The sequence below is a fragment of the Eurosta solidaginis genome, chromosome 1 (assembly GCF_040869045.1).
Source record: "Eurosta solidaginis isolate ZX-2024a chromosome 1, ASM4086904v1, whole genome shotgun sequence".
In the NCBI taxonomy this organism is placed as follows: domain Eukaryota; kingdom Metazoa; phylum Arthropoda; class Insecta; order Diptera; family Tephritidae; genus Eurosta; species Eurosta solidaginis.
In genome coordinates this window covers 115,451,501-115,469,495 of record NC_090319.1, presented here as the reverse complement: position 1 = coordinate 115,469,495, position 17,995 = coordinate 115,451,501, and the positions used below count along the sequence as shown (strand labels likewise).

At 37.9% G+C, this 17,995-nt stretch overlaps 1 protein-coding gene across 8 annotated transcripts in view; it reads left to right on the top strand.

The window, feature by feature from the left end:
- Nucleotides 1-13,736, top strand: part of LOC137236741 (uncharacterized) — a 208,403-nt gene extending 194,667 nt beyond the window's left edge. For 6 of the 8 annotated variants that reach the window (XM_067759714.1, XM_067759711.1, XM_067759708.1 and 3 more), the window contains 2 exons: nt 10,728-11,492; nt 11,547-13,736. In XM_067759714.1, the coding sequence (XP_067615815.1) occupies nt 10,728-11,492; nt 11,547-12,431 (1,650 nt within the window). In that variant the 3' untranslated portion in view covers nt 12,432-13,736. The remainder of the gene's footprint in view (nt 1-10,727; nt 11,493-11,546) is intronic. The other 2 variants (XM_067759709.1, XM_067759710.1) reach the window with 1 other exon arrangement.
- The last annotated feature ends 4,259 nt before the right edge of the window (nt 13,737-17,995 follow it).

Below are 17,995 nucleotides of genomic sequence, written 5' to 3'. Positions count from 1 at the left end.
GGGTTTTTCTAAACTCTTAACTCCTAACTTTTGAAGCATCTTCAGACATAAACCATAGAGAAAGGTAAACTAAATCAATGAATATGAATATACATGTATACATATATTGCGAAAAACTGTGGTAATGCTGTCAATTAGTGCAACATTTCTGTAATACTTCTAAATAGTTTAGTGGTCAAGCAGAGATATTTGATAAACACTAATTGTATTTTTCATCCAACTAAAAAATAAATAAATGTAGAGCGCGATAACCTCCGAAGAGATTTTAGAGCGAGATTCTCTTCCAATTTGCGTCGTGCTGCTTTTAATTTTTCCTACGAGTTGGTGGGGGGGAGAGGCTACTTGTTTTATGCCGACCCCGAACGGCATATGCAAGGCAGATGAGTTTTCAATAAGAAGTGTGTCATGACAGAAATTCACTCGGAGTGCTTGCTAAACACTGCCAAGGGGCGACCACGATTAGAAAAATTTTCTTCTAATTGAAAAAACTTGTTTCTAAAATTTTGATATTGGTTTGCCCGGTGCATGAGCACAGAATCTTCGGTGTGGTATGCGGAGCACGCTACCATCACACCACGGCGGCCGCCAACTAAAGCTCTCATAAATTAAGATTGTATATTGGAAAAGTCAAAATATAAAAAAAACCTTTAAAGAAAGGCGAAAAATTTAACACTAAGAAAATAAGAACAACCTTATCCTTAGGGACAGAAGAGACAAACGATTTTACATCACAGGTTGGCTTACAAGAAGTTGCAGTGCAAAGAGTTCCAAATAGTCGCAGCAAAAAAAGCTTATTTCAATAATAAACACATCACTATGAAAGCTTTTGATGATTTCACAGATCCCGGAAGTTTTTTCTCCATATCTTCCAAGAGGAGAAGTAACGTTAAAATCGGTACACAGAAAAACCATTTTTTATTTTTCATGTTGCTGAATGTCGCTTCTTCATCAGTTAGCTTCTCGGGAGCTGAGCATTGAACTCGAAAACTTCATTATTAATACTTAATACTACTTGTTCACTCAGCCATATGAATGCTCCGCTGCTCGCTTTACAATTGGACTCTAAGTATTGCATTTTTGTTGTTATTCCTTTATATACCATCTCATACATATTAATTCTATTATTTGTTTTAATCATAATTGTGTGGAATACTTATAGGCGCGCTCTCAAGAGCTAAGTAACATTGGACTTTTAGCAGTGATTTATTAGTGCTTCCGCTGTTCACTATAATATTAATATTACCATCTGTATTTAATTAGCTCATATTGCTTTATACAACTGTTTTTGTTATTGATATTAGAGAAAAATTACAAAGTTTACAAACGGCGATGGTTACTAGGACATGTTTCTGATGTATAAAGGAATAGCATCAAAAAGGCAATACGTAGATATCAGTTGCAAAGTGAGCAGAGGGAATTCAATTGGCTGAGTGGATAAAGGCATCTGCTTTTACACAAGTATTGAGTAAGTAAAGCTAGCTGATGAAGTAGTGAAATTTAGAAAAATGTCCTAGTAACCACTGCCGTTAGTAAACTTTGTAATTTTTCTCTAATACTAATAATAAAACAATTGTGTTTGAAAAAAATAGTTTTTTCAAGTCCAAAAAAATTTAATAATTGAGTGAATCTCAAAATTTCAAAAAAATATTTCGGATATAATATAATATGAGTTGGACTTTCATCAGCTTTACTCCAAATTTCCAAACTTAATTTTTTGTATATTTGACCGTACGCGTAACACTGTGTGCCAGTGCTAAAACGACGAAACGAAGTTATGAAAGCCCGCACCGAAATATATGTATAGCTTATGTTAAGAGGGTTTCAGAAAAATCTTTTTAAACTTTTTTTTGATCCCTCAAAATAGTTTAGGTTCAAAATAGAGCTGAAATTGTTATTTTATTGTAACGTGGTTATTTGACATCTGTTGTTTGGAATTGATAGTCAATATTTTGGTCTTGGAAATTTGCATATTTACTTTTAATATCCTTTCGAGCTATGAAGTCGTTTTCGCAAGATTCGGTCAGATAATCGGGTTTTACCCCCCTTAAGTATCCTTTTGGTTTTACCAGACGAAGGTACTTCCAAATTTATTATGTTGTTGCTTTCGAACCATTTCCCTAAGTTATTAAACAAAGAAGTTCTAGCACTTTGAATGTTATTTATAGCTATCGATCAACCTGACTCTTATTGCATGCTATTCAGTATGTGCGTATAAAAAACTATTAACATTTTATGCATGGACATATCTTTTGAGATATTCTCGTATGTATAAGGCTTTCAAAAGCAACAATGTAATGAAGTACTTTCGTCTGGTAAAACCAAAAGGATGCTTTAGGGGGTAGAACCCGATTATCTGACCGAATCGTGTGATAACAACTACAAAGCTAGAAAGGATATTAAAAGCAAATATGCAGGCTTCTCAGACCAAAATAATGACCTATCAATTCTAAAAATCAGATGTAAAAAAATCAAGTTACAATAAAAAAAAAACCATTTCGGCTGTATTTCGAAAGATCAAAAAGAAAAAACATTTGTTCGAAAGCCCTCTCAACATAAGCTTCGAATTTAGGGTCGCACTTTCACGACTTTTTTTGCCAGAACTTTTCCAGAAAAAACGTGTATAGATGACCAAAAAAGAAAAACTAAATAAAAATTTTGAGGGCTAAAGAAGAGTTTAAAGTTTAATATTAATTTCACACAGAGGCTTAATGAAATAATTAGTCCAGTTTTCTACATTAAGGGCCTTATTGAACTCAGACTTCCATACAAAATACAAACTCTAATTATCTCATTTTTGCTTTATTGAATGCCTAATAGAGTAAAAAATCTAGTAGATTTTGCTTGGTGTTTATTGTTAATGTAACAAACGACAATCAAAAATAACTTATTTTCAATTATTTACTAAAAATAGGAAAACACGAAAAAATTCAGAATTTTATTTTCGCTGCATTTGCCATTTGGTTAGGAGCAACATCTATGAGTAGTTGCATATGCATTTTATTTAGATTGTATTTATAGTTAAGGAAGAAGAGGCCACTATCTGTTTTAACTTTTTTTTTTTTTAAAAAGCATAATGTTTCTTGGGGCTGCTGACAGATTCGCTTAATAAAGCAAGTGGCCATGTGAAAAGGAAAACTTAATTATTTGATTAAAACAAATTATGATTCGATTAAGTTTTTGTGTGCAAAGGTTTCTTTTTACGCATTTTATTGATATTTATTGAAACGTAAAAGTATACAAATTTCCGTGCATTCCGTAAAAAAAATATAAGAAAAAAAAAACGCAAATTAAACGAAAGCAAATTTTTAAAAGGCTTACAGAAATACCCATTAAGCTTACTGTTGCGGCGAATTCCTTTGCAAATTAATTGTCCAAATGAAACGCGAGATATCTACTAATAACTTAACTAGTATTAACTTTACTATATTAAAAAATTAAATATTAACTTTTACAAAGGTTATATGCGGGTTGAAAAACGGTATTAATATGCGGTATAACTTTAGCGAAAATTTACTGAGCGACGGTGTACAACTGCACTAGTAGGGATCAAAGAACTAACAATAGGCAAAGCAGTTATTATTACATAGTTACGGACATGTCAAGGTTACGGATATAGCATAAAATGGCAATTACAGTAGTGTACAGAGACGTAAAGCTATAGAGGCTCGCCAACGACGGACAGCAACAGAAATTGTCAAACTTTCTGTAGGTACATAATTCCCCATATTACCTACTTGAAGATTAGCAGAAAACGCGGTGTTTTCGTTAAAATTTCACAAGAAAGTAATTAAAAATGTTAAAAAATAGTTAAACTGTGGTCATTATATCAAAATAATATTTTTCTAGCGTTGGAATTGACGAATTTAATGCCACATTTCCCCAATGGCGAATTACCTACCCGCGATCACAACTTTGTACGGGCCTTCCCAACTCTACCAAAATTTGGATGGAACACTTTTCCGCCGGTGAGGGTTGTATAGCAGTACCAAATCTCCCTCCGATAAACCTTCCGAATTATTGTTCTTGTCGTACCTGTGTTTCATCTAATGAACTACTTCGTAGAGCTTGCGCTTGACGGATTGGCTTCGCATAATCAGTATCGCTCCGACGTTTCACAACAGTAGGGCGCCCTGGCTTGAAACCACCCTTGCATTCTTTCTAGGAAATTCTTTCGTTCGTTTTAGTGCATTCATTAGGGTTTGTCAATGCCAGTGTTTTTCTCGCTGGTACCTTCGGTTTTGATTCCTTTGGCCCATCATTCCATCAACCTTTGCCCGATTAACTTTTTTCTACTTTTGTGGTCTCTGTTGAATCTCATCCACCAGCACTCGCTTACTGCTGAACCCTTTCTCCAAACTGAAGTTAAGTGGTACATCCTGGCTCTTATAGCGCATATTCCTTCTTTGCATGTCTATCCTGATGTCATGGTCAAGTAAGAAGTCCACTCCCAATATGACTTCATCAACAATCTCCGCCACAACGAATTTGTATAGAATCGTGACCTTTCCAATTAAGACCTCACATCCCACTTCTCCTTGGGCTTGGTTATACTCGCCAGTGACCGTAGATATACGTGCCTCTTGCGTTTCCAGTTAAGATGACATATATGTCTTCTGTTCTTTGAATTGAGACGACATTTGCGACGAAATATCTGAAATGCGTGCCTCCTGTGACTCCAGCTGAGATGCCATTGTCGATGTTTGTGCAGATATTCCACCAATATCATGTTAAAATCTGTGCTCGTCACTTTCTGCGGTATTTCGTTTTTTTCTTCCATTTTTGTTGTTGTCCTGTCGCTATCAGAATGAAGGACATACTCGTCAGCATTGATTCCTTCAAATACCATAGCTACCCTTAGTCGTCTTTGTAGCTCGGATTTATTGCCAGTAGTAGCCAATCCACGGGCTTCCAACTACTCCTTCAGTTGCTGGATCTTCAGTTCACTCAACTTTGCCATGTCTAAGTTGTATTCGCATTCTTCGGAATTTACTCAACAATTCCTCTTCTGACACCAATTGCAACGAATTTTGCGGAAACTCCGCTTATTTCACACTTTCTTCAAACGTTCTAATCGCTAAATTGTGGAATAAATAACTCCAATATTCAGTAATGCAAAATGGGCTTTTATTAGATTGCTTTGGGAGTAGTACAATTATACTTTACAATTATGCTTCACTTCGCAACTGTTAGCGTGTTTAAATCAAACTGATTACTGACTACTCAGCTTTCGTTGTTTTTATACTCTCTGTTGCCTCGTCCACCCATTTCTCCTAAGGTCTAGTAACTTTGCGATCTTCGTGCTTGGTTACCAGCCATATATGTACATGTATATTTGTAGTTTATAGTATATCGCATAGCTATATACGTGTGTATATGTAAGTACAACTTCGGTTGATGGTGAGTATCTCTCTGTTGCCTTGTATGTACATGTGTAAATGATGATCGAAGAATAGATCTTCCTCGAAGAATATATCTTCTTTTGTCGGCAGAAGGCAAAGTTTCTATAAGTTCTCCATTTGGCGTCTTCAATGTGACCACTCGTACCCGCCTGTCTGTACCGGGAAGGAATTTTATGACCTTTCCCATGATCAACTTCGTCGGTGGATTTGATTCGTTGGCAATGGCAAATACATTCGTCGCCTTCTGCGGAGTTAACTACTTGAAGGGCGAAACCAATTAGCTCGACGCTATAAACTGACGAGGTATTCGTCTCTCCAACGACGCCAGAAATGCTGTCTCATGGAAGAGACCACTTGCCATCGCTGATGAAGACTTCTACAGGACCCTTGACCCTCAGGTTCCGGGATCGATTTTAGCGGTTCACCGATAATAAAATGGACGGGAGTTAAGACTTCTAAGTCATCAGCCGATGTAGAATTGTCACAGATGGGACGAGAGTTTATACAAACTTCGATATATGTCAATAGTGTGGTGAACTCTTGGCGCTGAGAAGAACGAATGTAGTCTGGTGTCAGCCATGCACCTTTGAAATGCCATGCGTAACTCTTTCTCTGCGCCAACAAAATTTGTTCCATTGTCGGAGGACATAACTTTACAATTCCCTCTGCGGTTTGTGATTCTCTTGAAGGCATTAAGAAGCCCAGGTGTTGACAAGTTGCTTAAAAAATCTAAATGCATTGCCTAAGTGCACATGCAGACAAATGAACAGATATACCCCTTGGTAGCCTTCGCACCTCTTCCGTGGGTGAATTTGTAGTGTATGGACCAGCGAAATCAGCAGCGGTGCGTGTAAAACATGGAGTTCGAACCACAGGGCAATCTTCCATTGATTGTTTGGTGAGATTACGGTTCACCAAGGTGCATTTCACTCATTTGTGGTAAATGTTGCGAATTAAGCTGCGGGGGCCAATAACCCAATACCGCGTGGCCCAGCGTGGAGCGTAAATTTATGTATGTATTTCGCAGATAATGAGCTTCGCAAGCGGAGAGTTTTTTGGCAATATAATAGGGTGCTTAACGTCAGGGGTTACCTCAGCATTATTTAGTCTGCCTCCAACACACAAGACGTTGTTTTGGTCGAGATATGGCTGCAAGCGCAAAAGACTGCTGCGAAGCGGGTTTGGCGCTGCAAAGATAAATTTCATTAGGAAAGTAAACATGTTGTATTACCTCACCAGGTGAAGCTCAGATTCATATAATTTTGACAGCTAGGAGGGCCAACTAGCTTACCATGGTTGAGTCGAGTACTGGTTCGAGCGTTATTGAAAAACCTTAGCACGTAGGCGATGACACGGCGTAACTTCGAGTACGACGAAAACTTTGTCATTATTGACCGATGCTCGTTTGAAGTCATGACATGAGAATCTTTATATCGAACGCCAAAGTCGGTCGTATGTTGATCTGATGTTTGCTTCCATAATTGGTTCGGACCCTTTAAGAACTCACGTCCAAACCACCAAAGCTGTTGACGTGTTAGTTCGGACTGAGTTATGCCTCTCGAGGTACAATCTGCTGGGTTTAACTCTGAGCGCACATGCTGCCAGCAGTCAATCGGTAGGACCTCCTGAATGTCGGCAACGCGGTTGGCAACGAAGGTGACCCATGGGCTAGGGTATGCTTATAACCATGCCAATGTGATTGTTGAGTCTGCCATGCATACGGCGGACAGCGGATATTATGAAGACTTTGCAGAATACTTTGTGTTAATATAGCAGCTAGCGCATAGCTCCAAGTGCGGCAACATTGTTGGTTTGAGCGGGGCGACTTTAGTTTTTGAAGAGATCAAGGAAACGGTGACACTACCGCCAATCTGAAGTATGCGCGCATATATTACAGCGGCGTTGGCGTGCTCAGACGCGTCAGCAAAATTATGTAGTTCTGTAATTGACCCAGTCGTCGCTAGGCCGATCCAGCGATTGATCCTCAAGTTCGAAACAGCTTCAGCTCCGATCGATGCTTCAAATCATTTTGTTGCGATAGAGTCAGGAATGATGTCCTCCCAACTAATATTATTGCGCCAGATTTCCTGAAACCACATATTCGATCTTATAAAGGCGGGGGAGTCCCAGTGGGTCGAAAAATGTGCTGACATAAGATAGAAAAGTCCTCTTCGTTAAAGTAAAAGGCGGTTTATTCATGTTGATTGTGAATGAAAGAAATTTTCTTCAGTGTTCCAAACCAATCCCAAAGCGTGGACATCTTTACCGTCTTGTTTGACAACCAAACGGAAAGCCCGAAATAGGAACTCCGAACACTTGGAAAATACTAGAAGGTTTCTAGTGCCTAGCTTACTTGCTGCCTCGGGATCTGGCAACTCTGCCGCACCTAGTAACTGGAGTCTGGACCTCGCGAGCGCAGGACACGAAAACAAAACGTGCACAGCCGTTTCTTCCTGCAGATTGCACTTCATACATCTGCTGTTACTGACAAGGCCTTATTCAAAAGCATGTGACACTAGAAGACCAGTTAGTATACCTATCGTGAGCTCTATTTCTTATTTCTTTAATGATATGAGCAACTTTGTGAGTCCAACCTCGTAGGATTTGCTTGATGTTATAAATTTTGCAGTCCCGCGCTTCTGCCCACGCCTTTCCTGCTCGATGATTCATATGCAACTCCTGCCCATTTTTAATTTCTCCAAAACAGATTAGGACAACGGACGTTTGCACTAGAACTTCTGCTCCGTTTCTTCATTGGCCCAAATCTCCTCGAAGGTAAATATCGACAAGCTTTTATTTCTTTTTTACATACATTGCAAGTGAAGCTGATATAGACGTATTAAAAAATATATGTCTTTTAAAGTGTCGATGTTGATCTATTAATTTATATAAATAAAAATTAAGGGCACTTTACATTGTACGTGCGTATTTAGCAAACTACTAAAAAAAGGAACTTCCACTTTGACGTATTTGACAACATCTGTGTTATATATAGAACTGGTCAAGTGCTGAAGAAGCATTGTCTTCTCAATCAAATTCTGTTTTGAAAATTTTAAATTTTTGATGGGGTGTTTTTATTCCATCATAAACCTTTGAAGGATAAATATTCACGGCGCTGTTTAACTGCGACTAAAATATCACATTAAAAAGTTAGGCAATATCTTTATCCTTCTTTGAGCAGAGAAATGCTTTTTTATACTCAACTGAGCAGAGCTCACAGAGTATATTAACTTTGCTCGCATAACGGTAATCCGTAACGGCATAAACTAATAGAGATAGATATAGACTTCTTCTATATGTCAAAATGATCTGGGCGAAAAAAGAAATTTATTTAGCCATGTCTGTCCGTCCGTCCGCCCGTAAACACGATAACTTGAGTAAATTTTGAGATATCTTGATGAAATTTGGTATGTAGCTTCCCGGGAACTCATCTTAGATCGCTATTTAAAATGAACGAAACCGGACTATAACTACGCCCACTTTTTCGATATCGAAAATTTCAAAAAACCCAAAAAGTGCTATAATTCATTACTAAAGACGGATAAATCGAAGAAACTTGGTAGGTGGGTTGATCTTATGGCGTAGAATAAAAAATTAGTAATATTTTGGACAATGGGCGTGGCACCGCTCACTTTTGAAAGAAGGTAGTTTGAAAGTTTTGCAAGCCGTAATTTGGCAGTCGTTGAAGATATCATGATGAAATTTGGCAGGAACGTTACTCCTATTTCTATATGTATGCTAAATAAAAATATGCAATCTTTACTAAACTTATTTCACGTACTTATCTGAACTCACTTTATCTTGGTATTAAAAATGGGCGAAATCCGACTATGGCCACGCCCACTTTTTCGATATCGAAAATTACGAAAAGTTGAAAAAATGCCATAATTCTATACTAAATATGAAAAAAGGGATGAAACATTGTAATTGGATTGGTTTATTGACGCAAAATATAACTTTAGAAAAAACTTCATATAAAATGGGTGTGACACCTTCCATATTAAGTAGAATAAAATGAAAAAGTTCTGCAGGGCGAAATCAAAAGCCCTTGGAATCTTGGCAGGAATACTGTTCGTGGTATTACATATATAAATAAATTAGCGGTACCCGACAGATGATGTTCTGGGTCACCCTGGTCCACATTTTGGTCGATATCTCGAAAACGCTGGCACATATACAACTACCACCACTCCCTTTTCAAACCCTCATTAATACCTTTAATTTGATACCGATATTATGCAAACACATTCTAGAGTCAACCCTGGTCCACCTTTATGGCGATATCTCGAAAAAGCGTCGACCTATAGAACTAAGGCCCACTACCTTTTAAAATACTCATTAACGCCTTTCATTTGATTCCCGTATCGTACAAGCACATTCTAGCGTCACCCCTGGTCCACCTTTAAGGCAATATCTCGGAAAGGCGTTCACCTATAGAACTAAGGCCCACTTCCATTTAAAATACTCATTAACACCTTTCGTTTGATACCCATATCGCACAAACAAATTCTAGAGTCACCCGTGGTCCACCTTTATGGCGATATCTCGAAAAGGCGTCCACCTATAGAACTAAGGCCCACTCCCTTTTAAAATAGTCATTAACACCTTTCATTTGATTCCCATATCGTACAAACACATTCTAGAGTCACCCCTGGTCCACCTTTATGGCGATATCCCGAAATGGCGTCCACCTATAGAACTATGGACCACTCCCTTTTAAAATACTCTTTAATTCCTTCTATTTGATACCCATGCCATACAAACACATTCCAGGGTTACCCCAGGTTCATTTCCTACATGGTAATTTTCCCTTTTTTTGTCTCCAAAGCTCTCAGCTGAGTATGTAATGTTCGGTTACACCCGATCTTAGCCTTCCTTACTTGTTAACAATGACCTCTTTTCTGGGGATGCCACCCTGCAAACTACTGGTGAGTTGTTTATCGAAAGATGCCTGTTGAGTCGAGAACCCTCAAAATAGTGAAACGAAGTTTGCTCGACGCGATTTAACTGTACTTGGGGTTAATCTAAAAGACTCGCCTCAGTATTGATTGGTTTATCCCGCTTCAACATTTCGCAATACGACTGCGTCTTCTTCTTGCTCTGGGTACAACTTTTTCAATCTACACTAGAAAAAAGCTAAAGCTCCATACGCTGTGAGGTTCGCAACTGATTGATAGCAATTTCTTGCAGATGGTAAAAATATGCATAGTCGAAACTGCATTTTTAAAAGCAATAATAGTATAAGCTTTTAAACAATTAATAGTAGAATATATTGAGCAGAATAAAATAATTTTATTTAATTAATAACATATGTTCATTTCTCTTCAGACTGAGTCCGTCAACCTAGAAACTATCCTCAATGATATCCAAGCTATTTCGGAAGATATATTAGCTATTCAACTCGACAAGCGAAAGGGAAACGAAAATGACATCAATAAACCGCTTGAGCAAAATGATAAAAATAAAAAGCCTTATCGCTCTGAAATGAACTTAACGCTTCAATATGATGGAACAAATCAATCTACCACTGGCAGCAAGACAGCTACCGCAGCGCAAACTTTATTGAATGGTGGCAGTAATGATCGGTGTACGCGGTCATTGGAGCGCGATCATACCGGCAGTCCGTCCCCACATATACCTGATGCAATGATGCCCTTCCCAGATAAACGTACTTACATCGGCTTCGATCAGCTGAACAAAGAAGCCATAAGTGCACTGCCTCCAGCTAGCATAGCCAATATGCAAAGGCCGCCTTTACCACCAGTGGCTGGGGCGGTCCATAAGGCGTCCTCACAAACACCAAATCTGCGCGCATTTCCTACGTCGCTTAATATACGCTGCGCGGGTGGGTCACGTAATACGCCTGTATCAATACCACAACTTCCGACCGAGGAGCAGATATTGTCAAAGAGTACTACGCCGACGGCTGCTCCACTGACACATAATAAGAGTCAATTGTATTCAGCAGTAGCGAATGCAGCAGCGAAACGTGCCCAATACCGTTCTACTACTACACATTCACTGGATGTGGAGTTAACATCGGCTGGTGCAGCAACAGAAAGCGATGCAAATACTCCTGATGTTACGAACGAGGTAAGTACAAACGTTGGAGGATTTTGTTGTAATACATTTTTCTATGTTCTATAGGCACTCAATAGTGAAGCAGCTCGGCGTAAAGCACGGCGCGTATCGATTGCGTGCGGTGACTCCAGTACACCTGACTCGCCCGATCCAGTGTCGAATTCACGCATAATTCGATCTGAAGCCCAAATAAATTTAAGTGATATACATGACACAAGCGCAAATAATACCACAACTACCAATTCCAATACGCCGACCACAACCACGATAACAAATCCTATTCATGCATCCATAAGCAGCTGCTCTGATATACCTTCCGCATTATCGAATCCAGCTCTGAGGAACCTCAACCAAACAAGTCACAGCACACCAAACTCGCCACATTCCATACGGCGCCGTAGCAATAGCAATACGATGAACCCAAATAACTGCGTTGCTGAAGCGACATATCCCCAATCATTATCGGCTAATACATCACCAAGACATATTGATAATGTACATTTACATCATCATCGTACCAATAGTAGCTGTAGTAATCTCTCAGTAGCGCAGAAACGCAATGTAAGTCAAGATTCATCGCACGGAAATCCAACTGAAATGGTAACAGTTGAGCCAGTTGCGTCACGTTCACGTTGTTCACGTCGGCCCTCCGATGGCACAGTGGCCAGTAATATACAACGCATCAGTGGAACTTCAGGTCATCATCACCACCATCACCATCACCATCGACACCAGCACAGTACGTCGGTGCTTAGTAATAATCCACATCATAGCCATCATTCGCATCAAGATAGTACCTCTTACTCGGAACATGGTTCCAATAGTTCGGCTTCGTCGCACGAATCATCGAACTCATTTAGTGTGCGTTCACATCGACGCAAACTCTCAATTAGTTCGCATACAGGTGGAAAGATACCTTGGTGTGGGTGTTGGGGTAATGGTTGCTTGTAGATAAGGTGAAAAGATCGATAGGAAATTTTAAAGTTTGTAAATGTGGAATTAACACACATACGTCATTGTCATATTGGGTACTAGTCCGATACTTGTTCTAACAGCATGGTATGACTTCACTTCCAAAATATACTCAATTTAACAATAAAAATTTGCCTACATTGATTCTCCATGAGATAGAAAATGTTGATATAATACTTCCTAAGTAACTCAAGTTTCAAAATCAGGTGTCAGTTTCTTCAAGTGGCTACGTAGTCTTCCTGAAAATTTTAGAGTAACGTTCCACAGCAGATGGCAGTTATAGTCAGCTCGAAGGACTGAATTGTACTTGCAACGTAGGGCAAAGTGGGGTAGCTGTGACTTTGGGCACTGTCGGCCTTGCACTTTTCGACATAATTAAAAACTCAACGAATTGAAAACTTGTAAGCTTCAAGTATAAAAAGTGCTATCTACAATTTAAAAACCTTCCATTTATGTTTTGTTTACGTTCAGTTTACTTAATTTTTAGGAATTCATGAGCTTAACACCGGGTTATAATAATTTTTATTCAATTATAATTTGTTTTTAAAAACTGAAATTATAGAAATAAAACAAACATTTATTGGCATATTACGATGGTAAAATTTCGAAAGCCGCTACGTAATTGTCGTCAGGCGATTTCGTTTCACCGATGTTCGAACCGAAGATAACCCCACGAGACTGCAACGCCTTAACAATTAGGCTAAATTTATTTGCTTTCTAATGTAGTGCAGTGTAGAGACGGAAAAGTGTAGAGATAAAAAATAAATATCGAGCTCTGCTCATCATATGTAGCTAGCGTCATGCATAAATGGGGTTCTTTTAAGTTTAAATTTCTTGACAACAATTATGAAAAAACGTTAAAATATTCAATAACTGACTTATCACCTTCAAGTACGTACTACGTGAGATTGCCTTTTAGGTATTTTAATTATGTTTCGAGGAAAATTATAACAAAAAAAAAAAAAAAAAAAAAAAATCGTGTCACAGGTACCCTTCTTCCCCTTGCTAAAAAGGAAACAATGAACTCAGTAGTTCAGCACAGTACCATCCTCTTCAGCGTATGTAAATATGTATTTATGTATAATAATAAACGCTTACAATTTCCTCTTATTTTAATTACTTTGCTATAAAAATATGTAGTAAGTTATATGAATGTATGTGTTTTAGAATGTTATAAATTATGTTTATTAGAAAATTTGATTAAATATACATACAATAGTTAGAAATCAAAAAATATATACCAAAAATAAGTTAACATTTTAGTTCAAGCCTTTTACTCATATTTTTAATGTCTACATATTAAAGATGTTGAACGGAAAATAATAATTTTTTTTTTCGGAGTCGAAAAAGTCCTGGTCAAAAAATTGTCCTAGGTGAAAATGTTTGAGTTCCCAGGTATCCCTATAGCAATATCATGTCCAATCATGCATCCTTTTTATTTTTTGAACTTTTTCCATAAAAGTCCACATATAAAAGTAAAATCTTTATTTTTGTTTTTTGAGTCCGATAGACCTAGCTAAAGTCGGACTTTTAAAAATAAAAGTCCGGAATTAAAGTTAAAGCCGGACTTTTATTTTTTAAGGCCAAAATAAAAGTCCGGCTTGTTAACAAAGAAACGGCTTATCCGAGTTATCCGGATTTAACTTTTATTTCCGGACTTTTATTTTTAAAAGTCCGAGTTTAACTAGTTCTATCGGACTCGGGTGATAAAAATCCGAAAATAATTTTTATCTTGATACAAATATATTAAAAGTCCAAAATTAATAGTTTAGAATTATATTGCAAAAGGAATAAAAGTTCTGCCCCTGATCTTGACAATTTTATCCATGAAGTATTGTAAAAAGAGTTTTTGAATTGTTTTCAACAAAGCGACAGAACTCCATCGTGACAGAGTTATGCCTGTAAATTCAATGAATAGGTCGCAGAAGTCGAAAGTTATCTTTACAGTGCACCATGGCTCAATTATATGATTGGCACATCTCATCATCTGATTTTATTTATTTCATTACATGGTCGATGGGATTGTCAAAAGGAGATGGCAAACTCAAAATGAAACCAACACATTGGCAACATTTTCTTACACATACAAAAACTGCTAAGTTTTATGTTTCCATGCCATACCATTCGCACCAACACCATTACACAGATTTTGACAATTTGAACAGACATACATATTTTGTTATTGTACAGATGAGCCAACCATATAGTTAGTTGAACCATGCAGTGTACTGTACGTGGAGTTCATGATCAGGTTAGATTTAAAGTTTTGAATCTATCTATAAATCTTATAAAATAAAGTCGCTAAATGCCATGTATGCACATAACTTCACACAGAATGCTCCGATTTTAAATCGGTTTTTTTGCATTTGAAAGCTTAGCTACGTGAGATGGTGCAGTTAATATAATTTGAAGGTATATATTATAGGGGCGTGGCAAATTGCCAAAATGTAGTAAAAAATCATCAAATTTTTCTTTACACAGCTATAACTCATAAACGGATGGATGGATTTAAAAAATCCTACTTTTCAGTAAAACTTTGAAATATTTACCTTCGATCTGCATCAAAAAAAAAAAAATACTTGATTCCTTTCTTATATCAGCCAAATTGTTAAAGCAAAAGTAACATTTTTATCAAAAAATGCGTAAGTGTGTTTGTTCGCTGTGAACTGTCCGAGCTAATTGCTTTTGAGTGAGGCTTGATGCGACACATATGTACATACGTACATATATAGCATTCGCTGCGTTATTTAACTTCGGGCGTAGGTTTATAAGTATGTATGGATGTACATCACTATATAGTATAAAACAAAGTCGCTTTTTCTATCCCTATGTCCCTTTGAATGCTTAAACCAAGCATGCTTAACCAACGAACCGATATCATTTCGTTACGATAATTAACGTTAATAAACGAAACAAAGTCATTTCGTTTCGTTTATTAACGTTAAAGGTAAGGCCACATTAGGCTGCACTACGCAGCACTGCGCTGCACTACAAAATATTCTGTGCATGTATTCTTATGAGGCAATTCACACCTAGCGTCAGCAGCACTGCGCGACCCGGCACAGCGCGGCAAATTTGATCAACTAGGCAAAAAAGCCGCGTTGGGAAGTGTCGCGCAGTGCTGCTGCCGCTAGGTGTGAATTGCCTCAAGAATACATGCAAAGAATTTTGCACCATCTTTTTTCAATCTGGGCAAAAGAGTGTGGAACTCTCCTTCCTCATATCTTGAGGATGAGATGTCTTGGACCCATAGCCACGACCTTTTTCTTTTCCTTTCCTCTTCTTCGCCCAAAAATGAAATAATTACAGCTTCAAAAACTGTGTCGTCCATTTTGCAAACAAAAATAAACAGAAAGTTTGGCCGCAATGTGTCGCTCGATTGCCGCTTAATGTGAATTGCCAAAATGTGTCGCTCTGTGAGGCGCCGCTGCCGCTACGTGTCGCGCAGCGTAATGTGCGCGTACCTTAATGCGGCAGTTACCCACCGACGTGTGCCGTACGTAAAGAAGTTTGTCGTACGAAGCACGTTTGACCGAACTCTCAAGCCCGTAGGAATCAATGGGTACGTCTGTGTACATGTACATAACATATTTGTGTTTGTATTGTTTACAGATAAGCACTGTTGCCATTGACCATTTTGCATGTATGCTTATGGAAACATCAACTTTTTCCAATTTAATTTTTGATATTGTAAAAGGCCGGAATACATATTAAATAAGTATAAATAGATAAAATATTTATAATCAGCACTTTTACATAATTATTTCTAATTATTTCCACAATTTTTCAAACTTTAATTAGGCGTTTTTGCATAAAATTGCAAACGGTCAAAAATTAGCACACAAAAGTTTACTAGGCAACTCTGTCTAGTGAGAGAGCGATCAGCTGACACGTTCTTACGGAAAAAATCAAAATTGTTTTGATTTCTACGTTCCGGGCTACGTACGTACGTACGGCGTTGCACGTCGGTGAGTTTTCGTTTACATTGCACACTCATAAGATAGGTCGTGTCAGCTGACACGTTTTTTCTACGTACGTTCGTGGGTAACTGCCGCATAAGAACGTCAAATTAACGAAATGTTTTTGTTTCGTTTTCAGCCCTATCAAAACGTTTATGTTGATTATTAATTTCAAACTATGCTGGCAAAGCTGATTGATGGCGGAGTCATTAAAGGTGAAAGCATTAGCCAATCTGATTGCAACTTTTCTCATGAATTTTGACAGTATGAACAATTGACATTACCACCAACTAATTACAAAACAAATTACATGGAGTTTGTGTGTATGTCCGCTCGCTGTTACCACCTTACGGATTCACCATGGCTATAGCATTGCCAGCACAATTCAAAAATAAAGTATCACGTTTTTGTTACCGTTTTTAACGTTAACGAAAGCTTTTCGTTTCGGTTAAAAACGAGATACAATTTATCTTGATAATTTCTTTATCGATAATATTTCGAAGTGTTTCAACGGAAACGGTGGAAATTTTTTGATAAACCATTAGCTTAACGTTAACGTGCATCCCTGGCTTAAACCTTTAAAAATACGCAACGGATTTTGATCCGCTTTTTTTAATAGATAAAGAGTGATTGAAGAGGAAGTAACGGATGAACATATTTGGCTGAAAATTGGTGGAGGGGTAGCTTAGAACCAGGAGACAGACATAGGCTGGGTAATCTTGGGTTATGTTTGTACAATATGGGTATCGAATGTAAGCTGTTTATGAGTACTTTGATACGGGGTATTTTTCGTACCCGCGAGTAACTAGGGTCTCGAGATATAAGCGAAAACGTGGACGCGGGTACCCCTAGAATGTGTTTATAGAATATGGATAACGAAAGAAAGCTGTTGATGAGTGCTTTAGTACAGGGTAGTTTTCATACCTATTTGTGAAGGGTCTCGAGATATAGGCCAAAACGTGGACCAGGGTAACACTAGGATGTGTTTTTACATTATGAGTATCAAATTGAAGCTGTTGCTGAGTGCTTTAGTACAGAGTAATTTTTATACCGCTGGGTGACTAGGGTCTCAAGATATGGGCAAAACCTGGACCCGTATACCCCTAGAATGTGTGTGTAATATGGATATCAAATGAAAGTTGTTGCCGAGAGCTTTAAAGTAATTTTCATTGTGATATTCGATTTAGTTGCATTAATCTGGCAAAACTGATAAATGTGCATGCGAAGCCGAAATAAAGACATGAATTAATAATACCCACATAACTATTTACATACGTCCTATTCGATTTGCCTGGTAATAAGGGATGAAGAAGAATGGGAAAAACTTTACAGAAGAGAAAAGACGGAAGGAGAAGTAGACTGAGAAAGAGGTAGAGTGAGACGAAAATAGAGATAGATGAAGCGAAAAGACGGAGGGAGGAGTGAATAAAAGGATTAAGAAAAAGTGGGGACCGGGAGGGGGGGGGGGGCAGAGTTAGACGGAAAAAGTTTATTGAAATGTATGGAGATAGACCAAATTGAGGGCAGAACAACGTCTGACGGGTCTGCTAGTAAATCTTATAAAATAAAGTCGCTAAATGCCAT